The sequence below is a fragment of the Calypte anna genome, chromosome 3, assembly GCF_003957555.1.
Source record: "Calypte anna isolate BGI_N300 chromosome 3, bCalAnn1_v1.p, whole genome shotgun sequence".
NCBI lineage: Eukaryota > Metazoa > Chordata > Aves > Apodiformes > Trochilidae > Calypte > Calypte anna.
This window is the reverse complement of record NC_044246.1, coordinates 94,588,157-94,603,455: the sequence shown is the minus strand read 5'-3', so window position 1 is coordinate 94,603,455 and position 15,299 is coordinate 94,588,157. Positions and strand designations below refer to the sequence as shown.

The 15,299-nt window shown below is 37.0% G+C and overlaps 1 protein-coding gene across 1 annotated transcript in view; it reads left to right on the top strand.

The window, feature by feature from the left end:
* MYOM2 (myomesin 2) overlaps positions 1-13,057 on the top strand; it is a 74,724-nt gene extending 61,667 nt beyond the window's left edge. Inside the window, exons 29-37 of the mRNA XM_008506198.2 lie at positions 298-411; positions 1,707-1,794; positions 5,092-5,130; positions 5,796-5,901; positions 7,939-8,102; positions 8,380-8,416; positions 8,536-8,558; positions 9,386-9,441; positions 12,704-13,057. Coding sequence (XP_008504420.1) covers positions 298-411; positions 1,707-1,794; positions 5,092-5,130; positions 5,796-5,901; positions 7,939-8,102; positions 8,380-8,416; positions 8,536-8,558; positions 9,386-9,441; positions 12,704-13,057 — 981 coding nt within the window. The remainder of the gene's footprint in view (positions 1-297; positions 412-1,706; positions 1,795-5,091; positions 5,131-5,795; positions 5,902-7,938; positions 8,103-8,379; positions 8,417-8,535; positions 8,559-9,385; positions 9,442-12,703) is intronic.
* The last annotated feature ends 2,242 nt before the right edge of the window (positions 13,058-15,299 follow it).

The following is a 15,299-nucleotide window of genomic DNA, read 5'->3' as shown; positions in this document are numbered from 1 at the left end:
ACTACAACCACATATCAAGGGTGCAAAACCCTTTAAGGGAAGAAAATGACAGAATTGCCTTTAGGATTTGGTAAAGCTCTGAACCAGTAAGCTGCAAACTTCATGTTTCTGACCAGTTTTGTGCTGCAAATAAAGACTGTAGGACTAAGATTTGCTTAGTTCGACTTGGTTGGAATTGTTCTTTTATTAGGTCTATTGAACATATATTCTTGCATTAAAAGTAGCTGTGTGACTACCTATAGTGCAATGCTTGTCTTGAGGACATAGCCCGTCTTATGTGTCTTTTCTGTTGTACAGGTTGCAAACACAAAGAAGGAAAGTGTTTTCCAGTGGTATAAGGATGGTTCTGGCGTTGACACTGATGAGGTGCCTGATCTGCAGAAGGGAGAATGTCACCTCTGTATTCCTCGGGTACAGTATCACCTGCTGATTAGAAATGACAGCTTCTGCTTGACATGCAATAGGTTTGCCAGGCAGAGCACTAAAACACCTATCATGATTTCTCTGAACCATTTTTCAGAAAAAGCATGTTTTCTAGCCTTCAATTAACTGTTGAGTAACTAATGCTATTGAAAGAGTATCTGCTTTTGTTATCAGCTCAGATAGTTGATGCTTAAGTTGCTTCAGCATCCTTAGATGAACTCTGTCTCTTTCTTTCTTATTGGTCCTTAATTTTTCAATTTGTTCAAGCACCTAATTTCTGAGTGTTTCAGTTTTATTGCCTAAAATGAATGAGTTTGAGGTATATGACTTCTTAAGATTTATCTTTATCCAGCCAGTTAACCTAACTTGTGTTTGAATCCTTGCCTTGCATTGTTACTGCCTTTGTCATCTGCCACCACCCAATCAATCATTTTTTTTCTTCTTTTACCACAATGTGCATTCCATTTATTTATTTTATTTGTTTTTGTGTTCTTCTGATTTCTCTCTTTCATTTCTCTTGCATGAGGATACTGACATTCCAGTGGCTTAATTTTTTTTATTATAATGTTTGGGGGGAGAGTGTATTGAATTGCTGTTACTTGTCATTCAGTTCTTTGTTTCTACTATAATTGCTTTTGGATGTGTGGATGTCGAAAGTCTTATTATATAACCTCCAATCTCTACATAATTGTTTATATATTTTCCTTTGGATTTAAAAATAAATTGAAATAAAACCACCTAAACCAAAATCCCTGCTGCCTTTAATGTGGTGTGACTGTGTTAGATTTTAGAATGTAAGCTCTCCAAAGGTAATGAGTTCATTATTTACATAACATAGATACAATCTGGCTCCATTTTATGCTTGAATGAAAGCTGATATTTGTACAGTTAAAGGACATAGATCTACTGTTATATTATTCAAAGAAGTAATTTTGGTTGAAAAAAATTTGCATTTCTAAAGTTTGTGTGGATTAAAGTTATACTCTGCTACATCTCACTGCTCTACTGACCAGGATCAGTCCTGTTTGTCTTTTCTGGAACAAGAGAAAAAACACCTTCATCTGCCTTCCTCAAGGCAGATGAACTGAAATCAGAATCTGTTTTAGGCTTAAGAACTAGCTACAGCTCCATAAAAAAAGCACACAAAAGCCATTCATATTTTCCATCTCTGCTCAGGTATAAAATGGTACAATATGTGTTGTTTGATTTAGAAAATCATGCAGGGATTGAACAAATGTACTACTACCAAGTTTGTTAGTAAACATCTTGTGTTTTTCTTGTAGTTATCTCGCAAAGATGAAGGAGTTTATAAGGCGTCACTCTCAGATGATAGAGGTCATGATGTAACTACTCTCGAATTAACAGGAAAAGGTAACATTAAGTTTACTACGTTGTAGTAATGATCTCCATGTGTTCTCAAGTGGTGTCAAGAATCTATCCTTGCAAATGGCAAGTTATCAAACTTTTCTGGGGTCCTCTGTGTTAAAAATGCTGACTCGATGTTTCAACAGTTAAACTTTTTATTGAGAGAGATATAAGTAAAGCCGAGTGCTGCAGCACGCTGGGTGGCCGGGGAGGCGCAGCTTCACCACGGGCTCGCAAGTTCAATAACGTAAACCTGGTTCTTTTATACTTTTCGTAAACCCCTTCCCCTTAGTCTCTTATCAGTTTATCATTGGTTTTCATTTTGTGGGCTCTCCCAGCATTGGTTCTTGCTTCGCGGGCTTCGTTCTGTTGCTGAGGGGAATGGTTTCATGTTTCGTGGGCTTCATTCTGTTGCTGAGGGGAATGGTCACGTGAAGTCCCTGTTTCGCGGGCCCCTGCGGTCGGCCCCTCCTCCTATTTTTCTGGCTTTTCTTCCTTATAAGTACGCTTAAAAATACACCCCAAAACAACAGGATACAACATGCTACCTCAACAAATTGACCAAACAAACATTAAATTGAAAGATACACTCAGCAAAACAATAAACTACAATTTTAAACCCTTATTTTTCGCACTCTGCGTTTCAAATCTCTTATGTTACAGAGGCCTGAAGTGCAGATCGCCAGTTTAGGAGGGGAAACACCAGGCACTTTAATGATTAATCTGTAGCATGCTGACAGGCAAGAAATGAAGAAAGATTCTCATCAGACAGATGCCCCCATTTATGTGAGATCTCTCTGTCAAATTTGTTAAGATTTAATGTCTCAAAAAAACCCTTAAGTGCCAAAATGCTGAATATGTTGATGTGGGACAGTCACTGGGGACCAAGATTTATTTTGATTCTAAAATCATAAAGCAGTTTTGTAGATTAACCCCAGCAGGCAGCTCAGCCCCACACAGCGACTTACTCACTTCACCTCAGGGGGATAGGGGAGAGAATCAGAAGGGGAAAAGAGAAAAATCATGGTTGAAATAAAGTCAGATTAATAGGTAAAGCAAAAGCTGTGGGTATATGCAAAACAAAATAAGGAAATAAGGAATTCAGCCATCCCCAGGAGACCAGGGCTCCATCACATTTGGGAAGACCAGCAACATAATTCTGAATGTTCTGAATGTCCCCCCTTCCTCCTTCTATCCCCAGCTGAGCACGACATCATATAGCAGGGAATGTTTCTTTGGTCAGTCAGGGTCAGCTGTCCAAGCTGTGTCCCCTCCTGAGTCCTTGGGCATCCTCAGCCTACTCACTGGTGGGCAGTCTGAGGAACATAAATAAAAGACCTTCATGCTGTGCAAGTACTGCTCAGCAATAGCTAAAACGTCCCTGTATTGTCAACACTTTATAGTCACACATCCAAAACACAGCACCATGCAAGATGCTATGAAGAAAATCATCTCTATCCCAGACAAAACCAGTACAATCTCCTCCCCTTATTCATACCTTTTAATTCATGCTCAGGTCTAACACTATCCAATACATACTGATTAATCACTTCCTCCCTATCATTTTACATATACACAGATATTATTCCCATAATCTATGGATTTTCAAGTAAGGGATAACCTGACTTCTAGAATAAACAAAAGGTACAGTAATTCTCCATCTTATAGTCAGGTATCCTCCCAACATGCAGAGGCTATACATCAGATATGGCAAGGCTGTGCTGTTCAGGGAATGTACAAGGAATTCAAAGTGTCTAATTCTGTGGGTCCAGGAAGCTTTGAAAATGTCAGCCAGCAAACCCACAAGAACTGTAGTGTTAAACTCCTAAATGGTGGAGTCAGGCTTCTAGCATAAACAGAGGGGCTTAGCATGAACAGGGCTCTGGAAGACTGTGTATTTGATAGGGCAGTTTAGTTCAAGCTCAGTGCACATTTTCATTTAAATGAATATAAATGCAAATAAGGGTAAGAGAACCTAGTCTAAAATGTATCAAAAATAGGCATTTAAATATGTTGTCAGATATCACAGCGAGGTACTGTAATTCTGTGTATATTTGAATTTGTTCAGTAAAAAAAATACTAGTGTACTTCTGAGTCTATAATATAGACTGATCTGTTGCCAACACAAATGATTTTTACTCAGCTTTATTAGAGAGAGTGTCCCTTGGGCATCTTTGCTTAGGTCCAACCAACTAGGCCAAAGTGATTCATCCCACCCAAATACTGAATATTTTTGCCAAGTCCTAAAAGAGGGAAAAAAATACGTACAGAATTGAACTGAGTTTACCAAAGATTGTTTTTTCATGAGGTTGGGAAAGAACCTGAAATAAGAAAAAGAGAAAAAAGTTGAACGTTAGACTGAGTTCTTAAGTTGTGTTTTGTCTCAGAAGCCTGTATCATCACTTGATAGTCTCACAGGCATTTTTCCTCTGTATAAATTCTGTCCATTATTCTTTCAGATTTAGGCAGTGTAGGTAATATAACTGCACTTTCCCAGACATAAGTAATGTAAAGTATACATAGTATGCAATTCATATTCTTATATCAACATGCCAGCAGAAGCATAACAGAGTTTCAGAGGGTTATGGATTTGAATCTTGATTATTTTTTTAGAAGAGATGAAAAATGTGCCAATATACACAATACAGAATAAATATACAAGTAGGATTTCCTGAACTTCATGCATTTTTCTGTCTTCCCTATTCATAAAAATTCCTCAGCCTTGAATAGGCGTTCTTTGGTGTTGAATTTGCAATTCTCAAATTATAGTACTTCTTCCCTTCTTCCCTATCTTACACAGTGACACTGCACAGGATTCTTTTGCTATGGAGGAGTTTCTTGGCCTTCTGCCCTTGTCTCTAGGGTTCTCCCCTTCTGCAAACCCATTAACTCTGTGATATTTCAAAAGCTTGATATGATATCTGTTTTCTTTCTTCTACTGTTGAAGGGGTTACACGTATCAAATACCAACTGGCAGGTGAAAACTGTTTTCACCTAGAATGCAATAATTTGTCTTCCCCTGCATTCTCCTTCGAATGTGAACTATCCAGCTTTAATGACCTTTTATTGTTTCTGGCCTGAGCGGTATAAAGACAAAGACTTGACAGCAGACAGCTGACTCCACACACAGTAGAGTCTGCAAAGAATTCAGATGCTGTATGCAGACAGTCTCCAGTTTGTCCCACACACCTGTTACAATTTTAAGGTTCCCTTTGCATTGTATGTGAATATTTCACATACTGGTTTAATTAAACTCAACATAAAATCTATATTCTGATTTAACATTTTTTTTCTCCTCTTTAGTGTATGATGATGTAATTCTGGCATTGAGTGAACTCAGTGGTAAGTCAATGCTGAAATGCTGTCTTGGGTTTTTATGTAGGTTTTCATGTTAAAGTCATCTGAACCTGAGGGAAAAAAATTTTATTTTCAATGGGAAATCTTGTATAGTCATGATGCTTGTATTGCTATGGACATGTTAATACATTTCTGAATAGGCAGTTGACCTTGCTAATTGACACTCTTAAAATGGAACAAAGTTATCCTACCTGGCTTATTTGGTTTAGATACTGTGACAGCATTATAACAAAAATTTTCTTCCTACTTCCCACTTGTAAATGAATCTTGATACAGAGAGAACATGATTGGTCTCCTGCTCCCTGTGAAGACATTTCACTGGAAGTGGCTGCACAAGAAAAAAAATATTGTGCAATTAGAGTTATTACACTATTATTTCATGGCACTTACTGTTATTCCACAATGCATGTCATTATTCATATTACTTATATATGACAATAAAACCATAAACTCATACTGAACTTTCACCTGGTGTTACTCAGCAGGTCTACTTTGTAAGGCAGGGATTGTTGTCACTGTGTGGTAGTTGAGAATCACTGCACAGATCTTTATTTTTTTTTAAAGTCCTGATAGTGGAATTAGTCTGCTTCACTGTTTCTGCTCATTCCACTGCTGTGTTTAATCTGCATATGTATGTTTAATTTGCACAGGTAAGTCAGCCTCACCACTGAAGATCCTTTGCACTGAGGAAGGAATAAGGCTCCAATGTTTCTTAAAGTACTATAACGAAGAAATGAAAGTCAGCTGGTCTCATAGGTAGATGAGAATAATTTTTTCAATTTTATTTGATAAAAAAATGCCATGTTTTATGATTTAGTATTTATTATTCTGTAGCATTCATTTAGTAACTGGTTCAAATTAATGATTTTCTCTTTCTAGCACTTCCTGCTCTCTTTTCAGATAGTGCATAGAAATATTAACAGACTCCTATCAGGAGTACTGTAACAGCCAGGAAAAAGGAATCTACAGTATTATAGCCTCTTATTCATTACAAGAATATTTATCTTCCACTATATTACCTGATTGGTACAAAGACAGCAAAATATTAGAGCATAATTTTCTATTCAGGGCTATGCTTTTTTTTAAATGGATGAAAAGCGATCCCAAAGTGATACAGTTTGGAGTAACCCCAAATATTGTAAATCTATTTCTCTTCTTTGAAAAGATACTAAATGAAACACAGAGTACTCTGAATACAAATCTCAGAGACGATATTATTATTAGAAATTAATTCCAAATTTCCCATTGGTTTTCAAACCTCATCTTATATTAATCTCTGACTTTGGAGGCACTCTTCATCAGTGTATTTACAATCAAATGTGTGTTCCAATGCTTCACATTGTCAGGTCCTCCTCATTCCACCCCCCCCGGCACCTCTCCCCCCCCCGGCCCCTTTGCCCTAATATTTCTGATTTTAGAATGTCTTACCCAGTGATTATTTGAAGATAATTGAATATAGATTTTGAAAAAAAAATTCAATTCTGCCATGAATACAATGATTAAAAGCCTGAGTTATAAATATAAAAAGGACTAACCCAAACTCTCCCAGCCTATCCAAACCTCCTGACTTCTTAAATGGAGTTCTAGCAATTTTTTTCCTGGAAAAATAAAAGACTAGACAATACAATACAATACATGTATTTATTTGCTTCCATATTATGAAAGATACCATACAAAAATTCTATCTTTTGAATTATCCAGCATACTGGATAACAGGGAATATAATACAAGTCTTAAAGCCAGCATGAATCATCCATCCATTGCACAGCTGGGATTATTACGTGTAGTATTTTCTAATATGCAGTAGTTTCTATCTAATTCTATCTATCTAGGTATCTAATTTGCTAAACTGAACAAGATGTAGTCATTTTACTGAAAGGGGAATAGTAACGTTTCCGTTTCCTGTCTAAGTATCTCCCTACCTGTGAAGTGAAATCATCCCTCCCTGTGCAAATAAATTAACTGATAAAAGAAGCTAATGCTGATTTAATCTATTAAAAATTCCAACTAAAGATGGTTGGGGAGAAGGGCTGGAAAGAAAGATTAAGTTAATGAGTGGAAGAGGAAAATTATCTGCTAACAATTGAGAGTTAACTGCTTTAGATATTCTCCCTAAATAACTTCCTCCATTTCCACTCTTTAGGACAGATTACAGACCAGAAGAACCCCTGACCTGAATCAGTAGAACATTTTTAATGATTTTAGCTTAGAAAGGGATGATAAGTCCATGTAGAGCTACTGTTTTTTAAAGCCCTGCTCATTAATTATCTGCAGTGAGGAAATTTGCTTGTTCTCTAAACTCCAAAAGTGTATTTTGACTTGATACAAAATAGTAATTTCTATTAAAATCTTTTTTTCTTCATCACTTTTTCAAGTTAATGACAGGTAAAGATGTTTTTCCCCATCAGAAAAGGTTATTTGCCTCTTTTACTATTCTGATGTATTCCATGGTAGTGTGTATGAAGTGTACAGAACTCAGAAGTCATTCCCCATTTTTGCATACAGCCATGTATGTGCATATGGATATAAATACAGATCACTGTGTATGTGCAGAGGAGAATAAGAAGATGGCAAACAAATTAATCTTTGGAATGAAAGCTCAAGCTAATAGTTCCAAAGTGCTTCATACCTCCAAAGTGAAGAGAATAATCTGTGAAACATCTCAGTTGAAATTGATCTGTAGTTTAGGAATACTATGTTATCCTTTTTATTTTGTAATAGGGCATTTTCCTATGGAGAATATTTATGAAGCTAATGTTCAAACTTATTTCCACTCATTTTTTTTTTTTTAAGGGAATCTAAGATTTCTTCTACTGAGAAGTTGAAGATTGGAGGTGGAGAGGATGTTGCCTGGCTGCAGATAAATGAACCCACTGAGAAGGATAAGGGAAACTACACGTTTGAAATATTTGGTAGCAAGGAATCCTACAAACGTACACTTGATCTCTCTGGACAAGGTATATTTATAAGACCATACTTGCATGGATTAAACAAAATGGCAATAATAAGAGGGATGACAGCAAAAAGATAAAGCCTTTGGTAAAAATCAGTTGCAGTTTAGTAACTTACAATCTTCTTGGTCTTACATCTGTTTTCACCGCCACTGGCATTGCCACTGTGTAGCACAGCATGTTTTTTAAAAGAGCTCTATGGATATGTGTTTCAATGTTTATACTGAGCCCCAATTGCACCTTATGTTCATGGACAATAACTCTTCCTGCTGTTTTGTTACAGCTTTTGATGAGGCATATGAAGAATTCCAGCGACTCAAGTAAGTGCTACATCTTTTTAATTTTAATGCTGTAACAATATTCTTAACTTACAGGAAAAAAATATAATTTAATTAATAACATTATATTTTTCTTTTTCTTTCCTCTTCAACAATTTTAGGGCGGCTGCTTTTGCTGAGAAGAGTAAGTTTATTTTGCATTTTATCAAAGATGTTCTATAATGCAGTCTAGTGTTCACTTTAAGGCATCCATCATGATACACTTTCATTACTTTCAGAGTTCTGTGGCTGCAGAAATCCCTTGTTAACATATAACAGTGAAATAATAGTAGTAATTTGTGGGCTTATCCGTCTTTAATTTTAATGGAAACCCACTAATAATTTTGCTCATTTTGCAAGACTACAGTATATCCAGCAAAGGTTTTGTGAGATGTGAGCTCCTGGGTATCACACAAGGAGGTATGGACTCTGAAAGCTGCAGCTGATAATAAATATAGTGACCTACCTATTAAATAAAAAATACCCTGCTAATGCCTGTTGGGCAGTGCTTCTTGAGACACAGATATTGAGGAATCTTATTACTGTTAGGTGCTGTAGGCATTCTAGTGCTTTGATATCAGTTCCCCTCGTAATAACAAGATACTTCTGCTCACAATGAGGGTGGAGGAACAAATTTTCCTTAGACACCACCAAGGTGCTAAAAGCATCTGCCATGCTTTGCTCTGTGCCCAAAGCACAAGCTGTCAAGCTCAGCAAGTAGCTTCCAGGTAGTTATGTGCATCAGTCTTGGCTAAAAATCTGAGAGAACCATAAAATATCTTAAAAGAAAGAACACAAAATATCCCAAAAATGATTCTGTTTTTTGTTTAATTTACCAAGGACACTATTTTTTTTTTTTAAGATAAGTCCCCCCAGAAGTTGTGACTAATATGGCACCAAGTTAACATTAAAACATGAGTCATTTTGAGTTCTAAACTTCACATTACTCACATATTTTTCTTTAACTCCTAGATCGTGGTAAAGTTATTGGTGGTTTGCCTGACGTTGTTACTATAATGGATGGGAAGGTAAGGACAGTTTTTATCAATGAATCATGCTGACTGCTAAGAGATTTTCTTTAATGGCAAAAGGAGACTGAATGTAGATGATTTCATAGAAGCAGGCAGCAGAGGGAGGATAATTTAAACAACCTCATGTTAGTAATCTAATTGAGACTCATGCAAAGTTGCAAATGAGCACAGTTAAATCCTAAGCTGGCTGTACAGTCAGAAGAGGCACAGCCTGATTCAGATCTTAGATAGTCAAGGTCAGCCTCAAGAGGAACTGGTCTTTTGGGTTGATTATGTAGAGGCTCTAAACTAACTGCATGCTCAAACTTGGGCTGGCTTTCAGCTCTGTAAGCAGAGCAGTTCAAGGGCAGAGTTGACTTCTGCCTTGTGGGAGAAACTAAAGAGGCAAGAGGAAGTGGTTACCCTCTAAGACACAATGGACTTTAATGGCTGGTAAGAGTAGAAGATGGTAAATAAACTACCTGAGCTAAATGGCTAAACTCACTTCCTATGTATTTGGCAGCTAGTCCTGCTACAGGATATAATTATGGGAGATTGAAGGGCAGTGAATACACATTTTTCGACATCAGTACTAACTAAGCACCCAGATTCAAAGTCAAAATTGGTAAATCTTTGCAAAGTCCTTTGACTGCTAGAAATGAAATGTCATGATGCTGATTGACTGGTGTCCCTTATGGGGCTTTTTATCATGGTGAAATAGGATCTCTTGCAACCTCAACCCAAAATTATTAGTCTGAGATGCTGTTAGTCCTCACAGGTGCCAGGAAGTAATGGTCTTTCCATCTTGGGGGTGAGTTCCAGATTCCAGAAACCCAAGTCTTCATTCCAGGAATAACAAACCTTTTTCATCCTTTCCACACAGACAGCAAGTTCTTGCTTGCTTTCTCCTGGAGCAAAACTTCTTTTGTTGGGTGCCTTGTTCTTCCTTATAGGGAGAAACTAAGTCCTTTAAGCCTGGCAAGAAAAAACACTGAAAGAGAAAAAAAAAAAAATACAGCATTAAGAATAGTGCAGAAGAGGTACCTGGAAATTATTATCCAGCACAAGAACTAAGGTGTACCTAATTTCGTGGTCATTACAGGCTTTAAGTAATCAAAAGAAAATATTTTTTCAAGTGTTTCATACTTAATTTGTGCCTTACCAGGTTAGGCAAAAATAGATTTGGGTCAGAAAAAGAAAATAGACAATGTCATGAAAGGAAGCCTAGCAGGGGCCATTAAAGAAAATATTCTGAATATACCTTGTGCTTATATCCAGTCAATAAGCCATCAAATTGTGTAAAAGGAGGAAGGTTTACTGGGAATAGAATTCCACTATTCAGCCTCTGTATTTTTGTACGCTGTCTTAAGCAGTCGTTATTAACCTCTAAAATAACTAGATGGACTTTGATTCTGACTGACTATAGCAGATTAGCTCATGAGTGAACTTGACTGTTACCACCTGCTGACTATCAAGAGCATCCTGATCAGGCTGTTTGTGGCTCTTTTTTTAAGTTGCATCTTAAGAGGCTACAGCTGTGTTGCTTTGTGTGGAAGCTCTTTCTTATAACTGGAGTAAGAGACTGCACGCGGATCTTTCAACTCTCTGTCAGTTGCCCATTTTCTGGATGTTGTTTTAGAGTCTTTAGAAGGATCACCTGGGCTTTGCAGTGGATGCTGAAAGCTACTCAACTCTGAACCAAACAGAAATAATTTTCCTCTTGGCCCATGCTTTCTTTTGTCTCTAATGGTTTTTACATGAGGTGCCTTGTTATTGTCGTAGGCAGAGGCACCTCCCAGCAAGAAAGCTAATCTCTGATGAGGATAGGTACAAGTCACTCTATCACAACATCTTAAAACCACTACACTGTAAGAAAATAGCCAGACTGCATGCACAGTTTTGCTGCAGTTTCCTCATACAGTCCCACAGCCTTAAATTAAGGACATAAGTAAGAGGCTTCAAAGGGAACCTAATCATGTGCAGATTAAGTAACTGAATGTATGAAGAGTAACTCTGACTCCTGAAATCAATAAAACAAATAAATCACAAGAAAGTGAAACTTCAAGATCATCTCTAAATTAAATATAAACAGCTTCCATGCAAGAATCATGAAAGCACAAGCGTGAGAAGTAACCACACATAAAAAAAAAAGCAGACAGTTTTCCTCATTCAGTGGAATGGTATGATTACACAAATATATGGACACAAGAAAAATCTTTACTAATGCTTTTTTTGAGAGTACAAGTGATTTTAAATCAGATCTGTGATTTAATGAACTAGAATAGGCCCCAATGATCTGAAATGGCTATGAAATACATCTTTTCTCTGGTAAGCTTTATATATTAGCTAGTAATTATGAATTAAATATTAATTGTTCTTAAATGAGGTCAGTTTTGACAGCAACAGTCATGAGCTGTTGCCTGAGTTACAGAAAGGATGGTGAAACTTAGTCTCGCTCTATTAGACATTAATTTGACTTCCTTAAGGTTTATTTTTGTGTTTTCATCATTACTCCTTTAAATATTTTATAGTGAGGTTATTTACTATAGGCTATTATTCAGCTTTACATCCTACATGACGTTACTTATCCTGTCATCTCTGCACCTAAATACATGAAGTTTACATATATATACATAAGGTGGTCAAAATGTATATACATTCAGCAGTATGTATATAAAAATTAGCAAGAACAAATATGACAATTTTATGTCTTCAATCTCAGTGGGTTTTGGAAAATACATGAAGTTCCAGGATGGAGTACAACATCATTTCAGTTATTCTCTGAATATGCTGTACCTGTGTATAATGCTTTTACAACATGTCAAATATTGTCAAATATTTCCATTGTATTATTCAGCATCACCTGCAATCAGTGTGCACTGATTCATGATATATACTCCATTTTTAAGTTTTTTTGGGTTTTTTTGTTTGATTTGTCTGTTGATTTTTTTTTTATAATTTCAAGCAATAACTTCAGGAAGCCTTAGTCAGAAAAGACTTGCTCAGGTTTTTTCCCTGTTGTGTACAGGGAAACTTCAAAGATGTTTTTAAACCTATCGTTGCCTGAACCTCCTGTCAGACTAATGGATTGTCAGGAGTCTCCTGAAGGCAAGACTGCAGTGACAGTCCAACACACCAACTCCTGACACTGTTCCCCTAGGCTATTACTGCATCATAGTCACTGGTAAAATGGTGAACGAGAAGCGAAAAAAAAAATACTGAGAATATTATGGTTAAACAAATCTGACTGATCCTAAGAATTCTTTTTTTCCTCCCTCAGACATTGAATCTGACCTGTACTGTATTTGGAAATCCTGACCCTGAAGTGGTTTGGTTCAAGAATGACAGCATGTTTGAAAGCAATGAGCGCTATTCCTTTTCTCTGGAACATGGCAAACATGCCAGTTTAACAATCAAGGGAGTCACCTCAGAAGACTCGGGCAAGTACAGCATCCATGTCAAGAACAAGTATGGTGGGGAAACAGTGGATGTCACTATAAGTGTGTACAGACATGGTGAAAAAATGCCTGAAATTCAGCCAGGCCAGCTTGCTAAACCCAAGCCAATACCACCATCAGAAGAAGCCCTCAAACCTGAGGACAATGCCTCAGGAATTGTTCCTCAGGAAACCTGAGGAATAAGAAGTAAAGCCTGACCCTGCATTTGGCAGGCAAAATAGAATATATGAGCTGTAGCTGAGATATTCCTATATGTAAGTATTTGGTAGTGTCTGAAGGGAAACTGAGCTTTTAGAAGTTTGCTTTAGGGAGTTAGCTGTGCTATGGTGCTGTACACCTCTGCAACAAATTAATTTTCAATATCTGTGACTTACAAACAGCAAAAAGCCAAATGCCTGCCAGTGCAAACCCACAGTAAACCTCAATATCTACCCTTCCCAACCCTTTTAAATAAAAAAAAACTAACAACCTGCTGAGAACAACTATCCCATCAATAAAAGCTGTGAACTCTAGTTAGATGCATATTCAGAAATGGTTCCTGCTTTGTTATACACACAGTCCCTTGGGCTTTGAAACCTCTGATCATCTAAGTCTAGTGGATTGTCCCTACTTACTAATGACATTGCTGTTTTATCCTCTGATAAAACATGATGTGTGTTGTTTTATCATTATTTATGTTTAGTAGAGTTGTATAAATGTTCACTGTTTGCTCATTGAAGCAAAGGTCATGTAGCTGTATTTTGTTTTTCTTGCTTTCTCTTAATAAAATTTTAAAGTCACCTTTACTACTCACTGCTCCAAATCACACTTAACTAGTTCTGTTTACTCTTTTTCATTGTTTAATTATTGCTTATTGCACAATTTCACAGCTGGTAGCACGCAGACTATCTCCTTTAAATAAAGAATGCAAATTGTGGTTGATCACAGTCACTGGGTGGCACTTGTGACATTAATCTTCCTCTTTATGATACAGGTCAAGTTGCAAGCTCAGACTGGTACCAAGGGATGTATACAATTCAATCACTTAAGATAATTATGTCCATTATTCTCTCTCATCCAAAAATAAGCAACAGAACTCTTCCATGATTAAAGTTATGTTCTGCTAGGCAAAGATTTTGGTATGTGCTTATGATGAAACATTCAGTGAGATTACTCGCCTATCTGTCATACCATACATGTTGACTGCAGCACTGGCTTTTTCAGAGCAGGTTCTCTGTTCAATAAAGTCCATTTGCAATTTGCTAACCAGCTTTTAGAAGAGTCCTTCTAATGGTAAGTAACACTGGTCACACAAACATCCTGGATGCAGCCCTCCTCAAGTGATTTCTCCCAGTCTCTAGGATAAATATGAGGATAAATATGAAAAAAGGGAACACTGTGGGAGGCAGGAGAGATTGGATGAGGAGGAGCCTGGATAAATGGTTCTCTTCAAAATTTTCATAGAAGAAGCTAGATGAGAGTACTTGGCACAAGCATTAGGACTGTAACTTGTGTTTGGGGTCATGGCTGAAAGTGCTGAGTCTCTGAAAGCTTAACTGTGGAAAATATGAAAAAAATTGAAAAAAACAGGGAAATAAACAGAGAAAATTTAATCACAGGGCTTTTTTTTTCCCCCATTTCCCCCCCCCCCCCCCCCTCATCTAAGTGATATAGACCTTCTATTATTTTGTCTGGCAAAAGAATACTTCACTTTATTCAAAAAATGTTTTATTTTTGAGACAGAGGAAAAGCAGAGGAACTGAGAAGCCAATTTACAAGCTGTCAGATACAGAAAATTGGAGCACTCATGTGGGAGACAGGAGAGTAGCATTCAGTCACTCCCTGTCCCCCTCCTCTCCATCCGTGGGGATTTAACCCGGTATCTGACCACCAAGGGTAGTGCAATAATCCCCAGTCTTCCTTGTAAATGGAAGTGCTGCTTCTGTTTAGCCTTTTAAACATCATCTGACTATGTAAACAGACTGAAAAAGAGACTAGAGCTAGGTATCCTACCTCTCACATGCAAATGGTAACTGCTAGTTTTGGATGTTTTCTCTCTTTCTTGTACATTATCTTTGTTTTCAATATTGAAGGAGGCACTTGGGATGTGGTACTTTAAACTATATAAGAACCTGATGCTTTTTACAGGTAATGAGCTTGAGAACGGACTCACTGCAGATTCAAATTCCCTGAGTAAGAAAAACTGTGAGCCTCCTTTGAAACTCATAGATATTTGTGAGTAGTCATGATGAGAAAACAGCCAGACGAGCTCTGGAAAGGAAATAGTCTTTAATCACAGTTTATTAAAAGATGCTTTGATTTAAAATAAACAGCTTTTTGAAAGATTTGTGTACTTAGAGCCAGTGAAGAGTGAGTTTATATATAAGTACAGTATAAACAGCCAGGAGTTATAAAAAAGACTTTTTTTGGGAGTGAAAA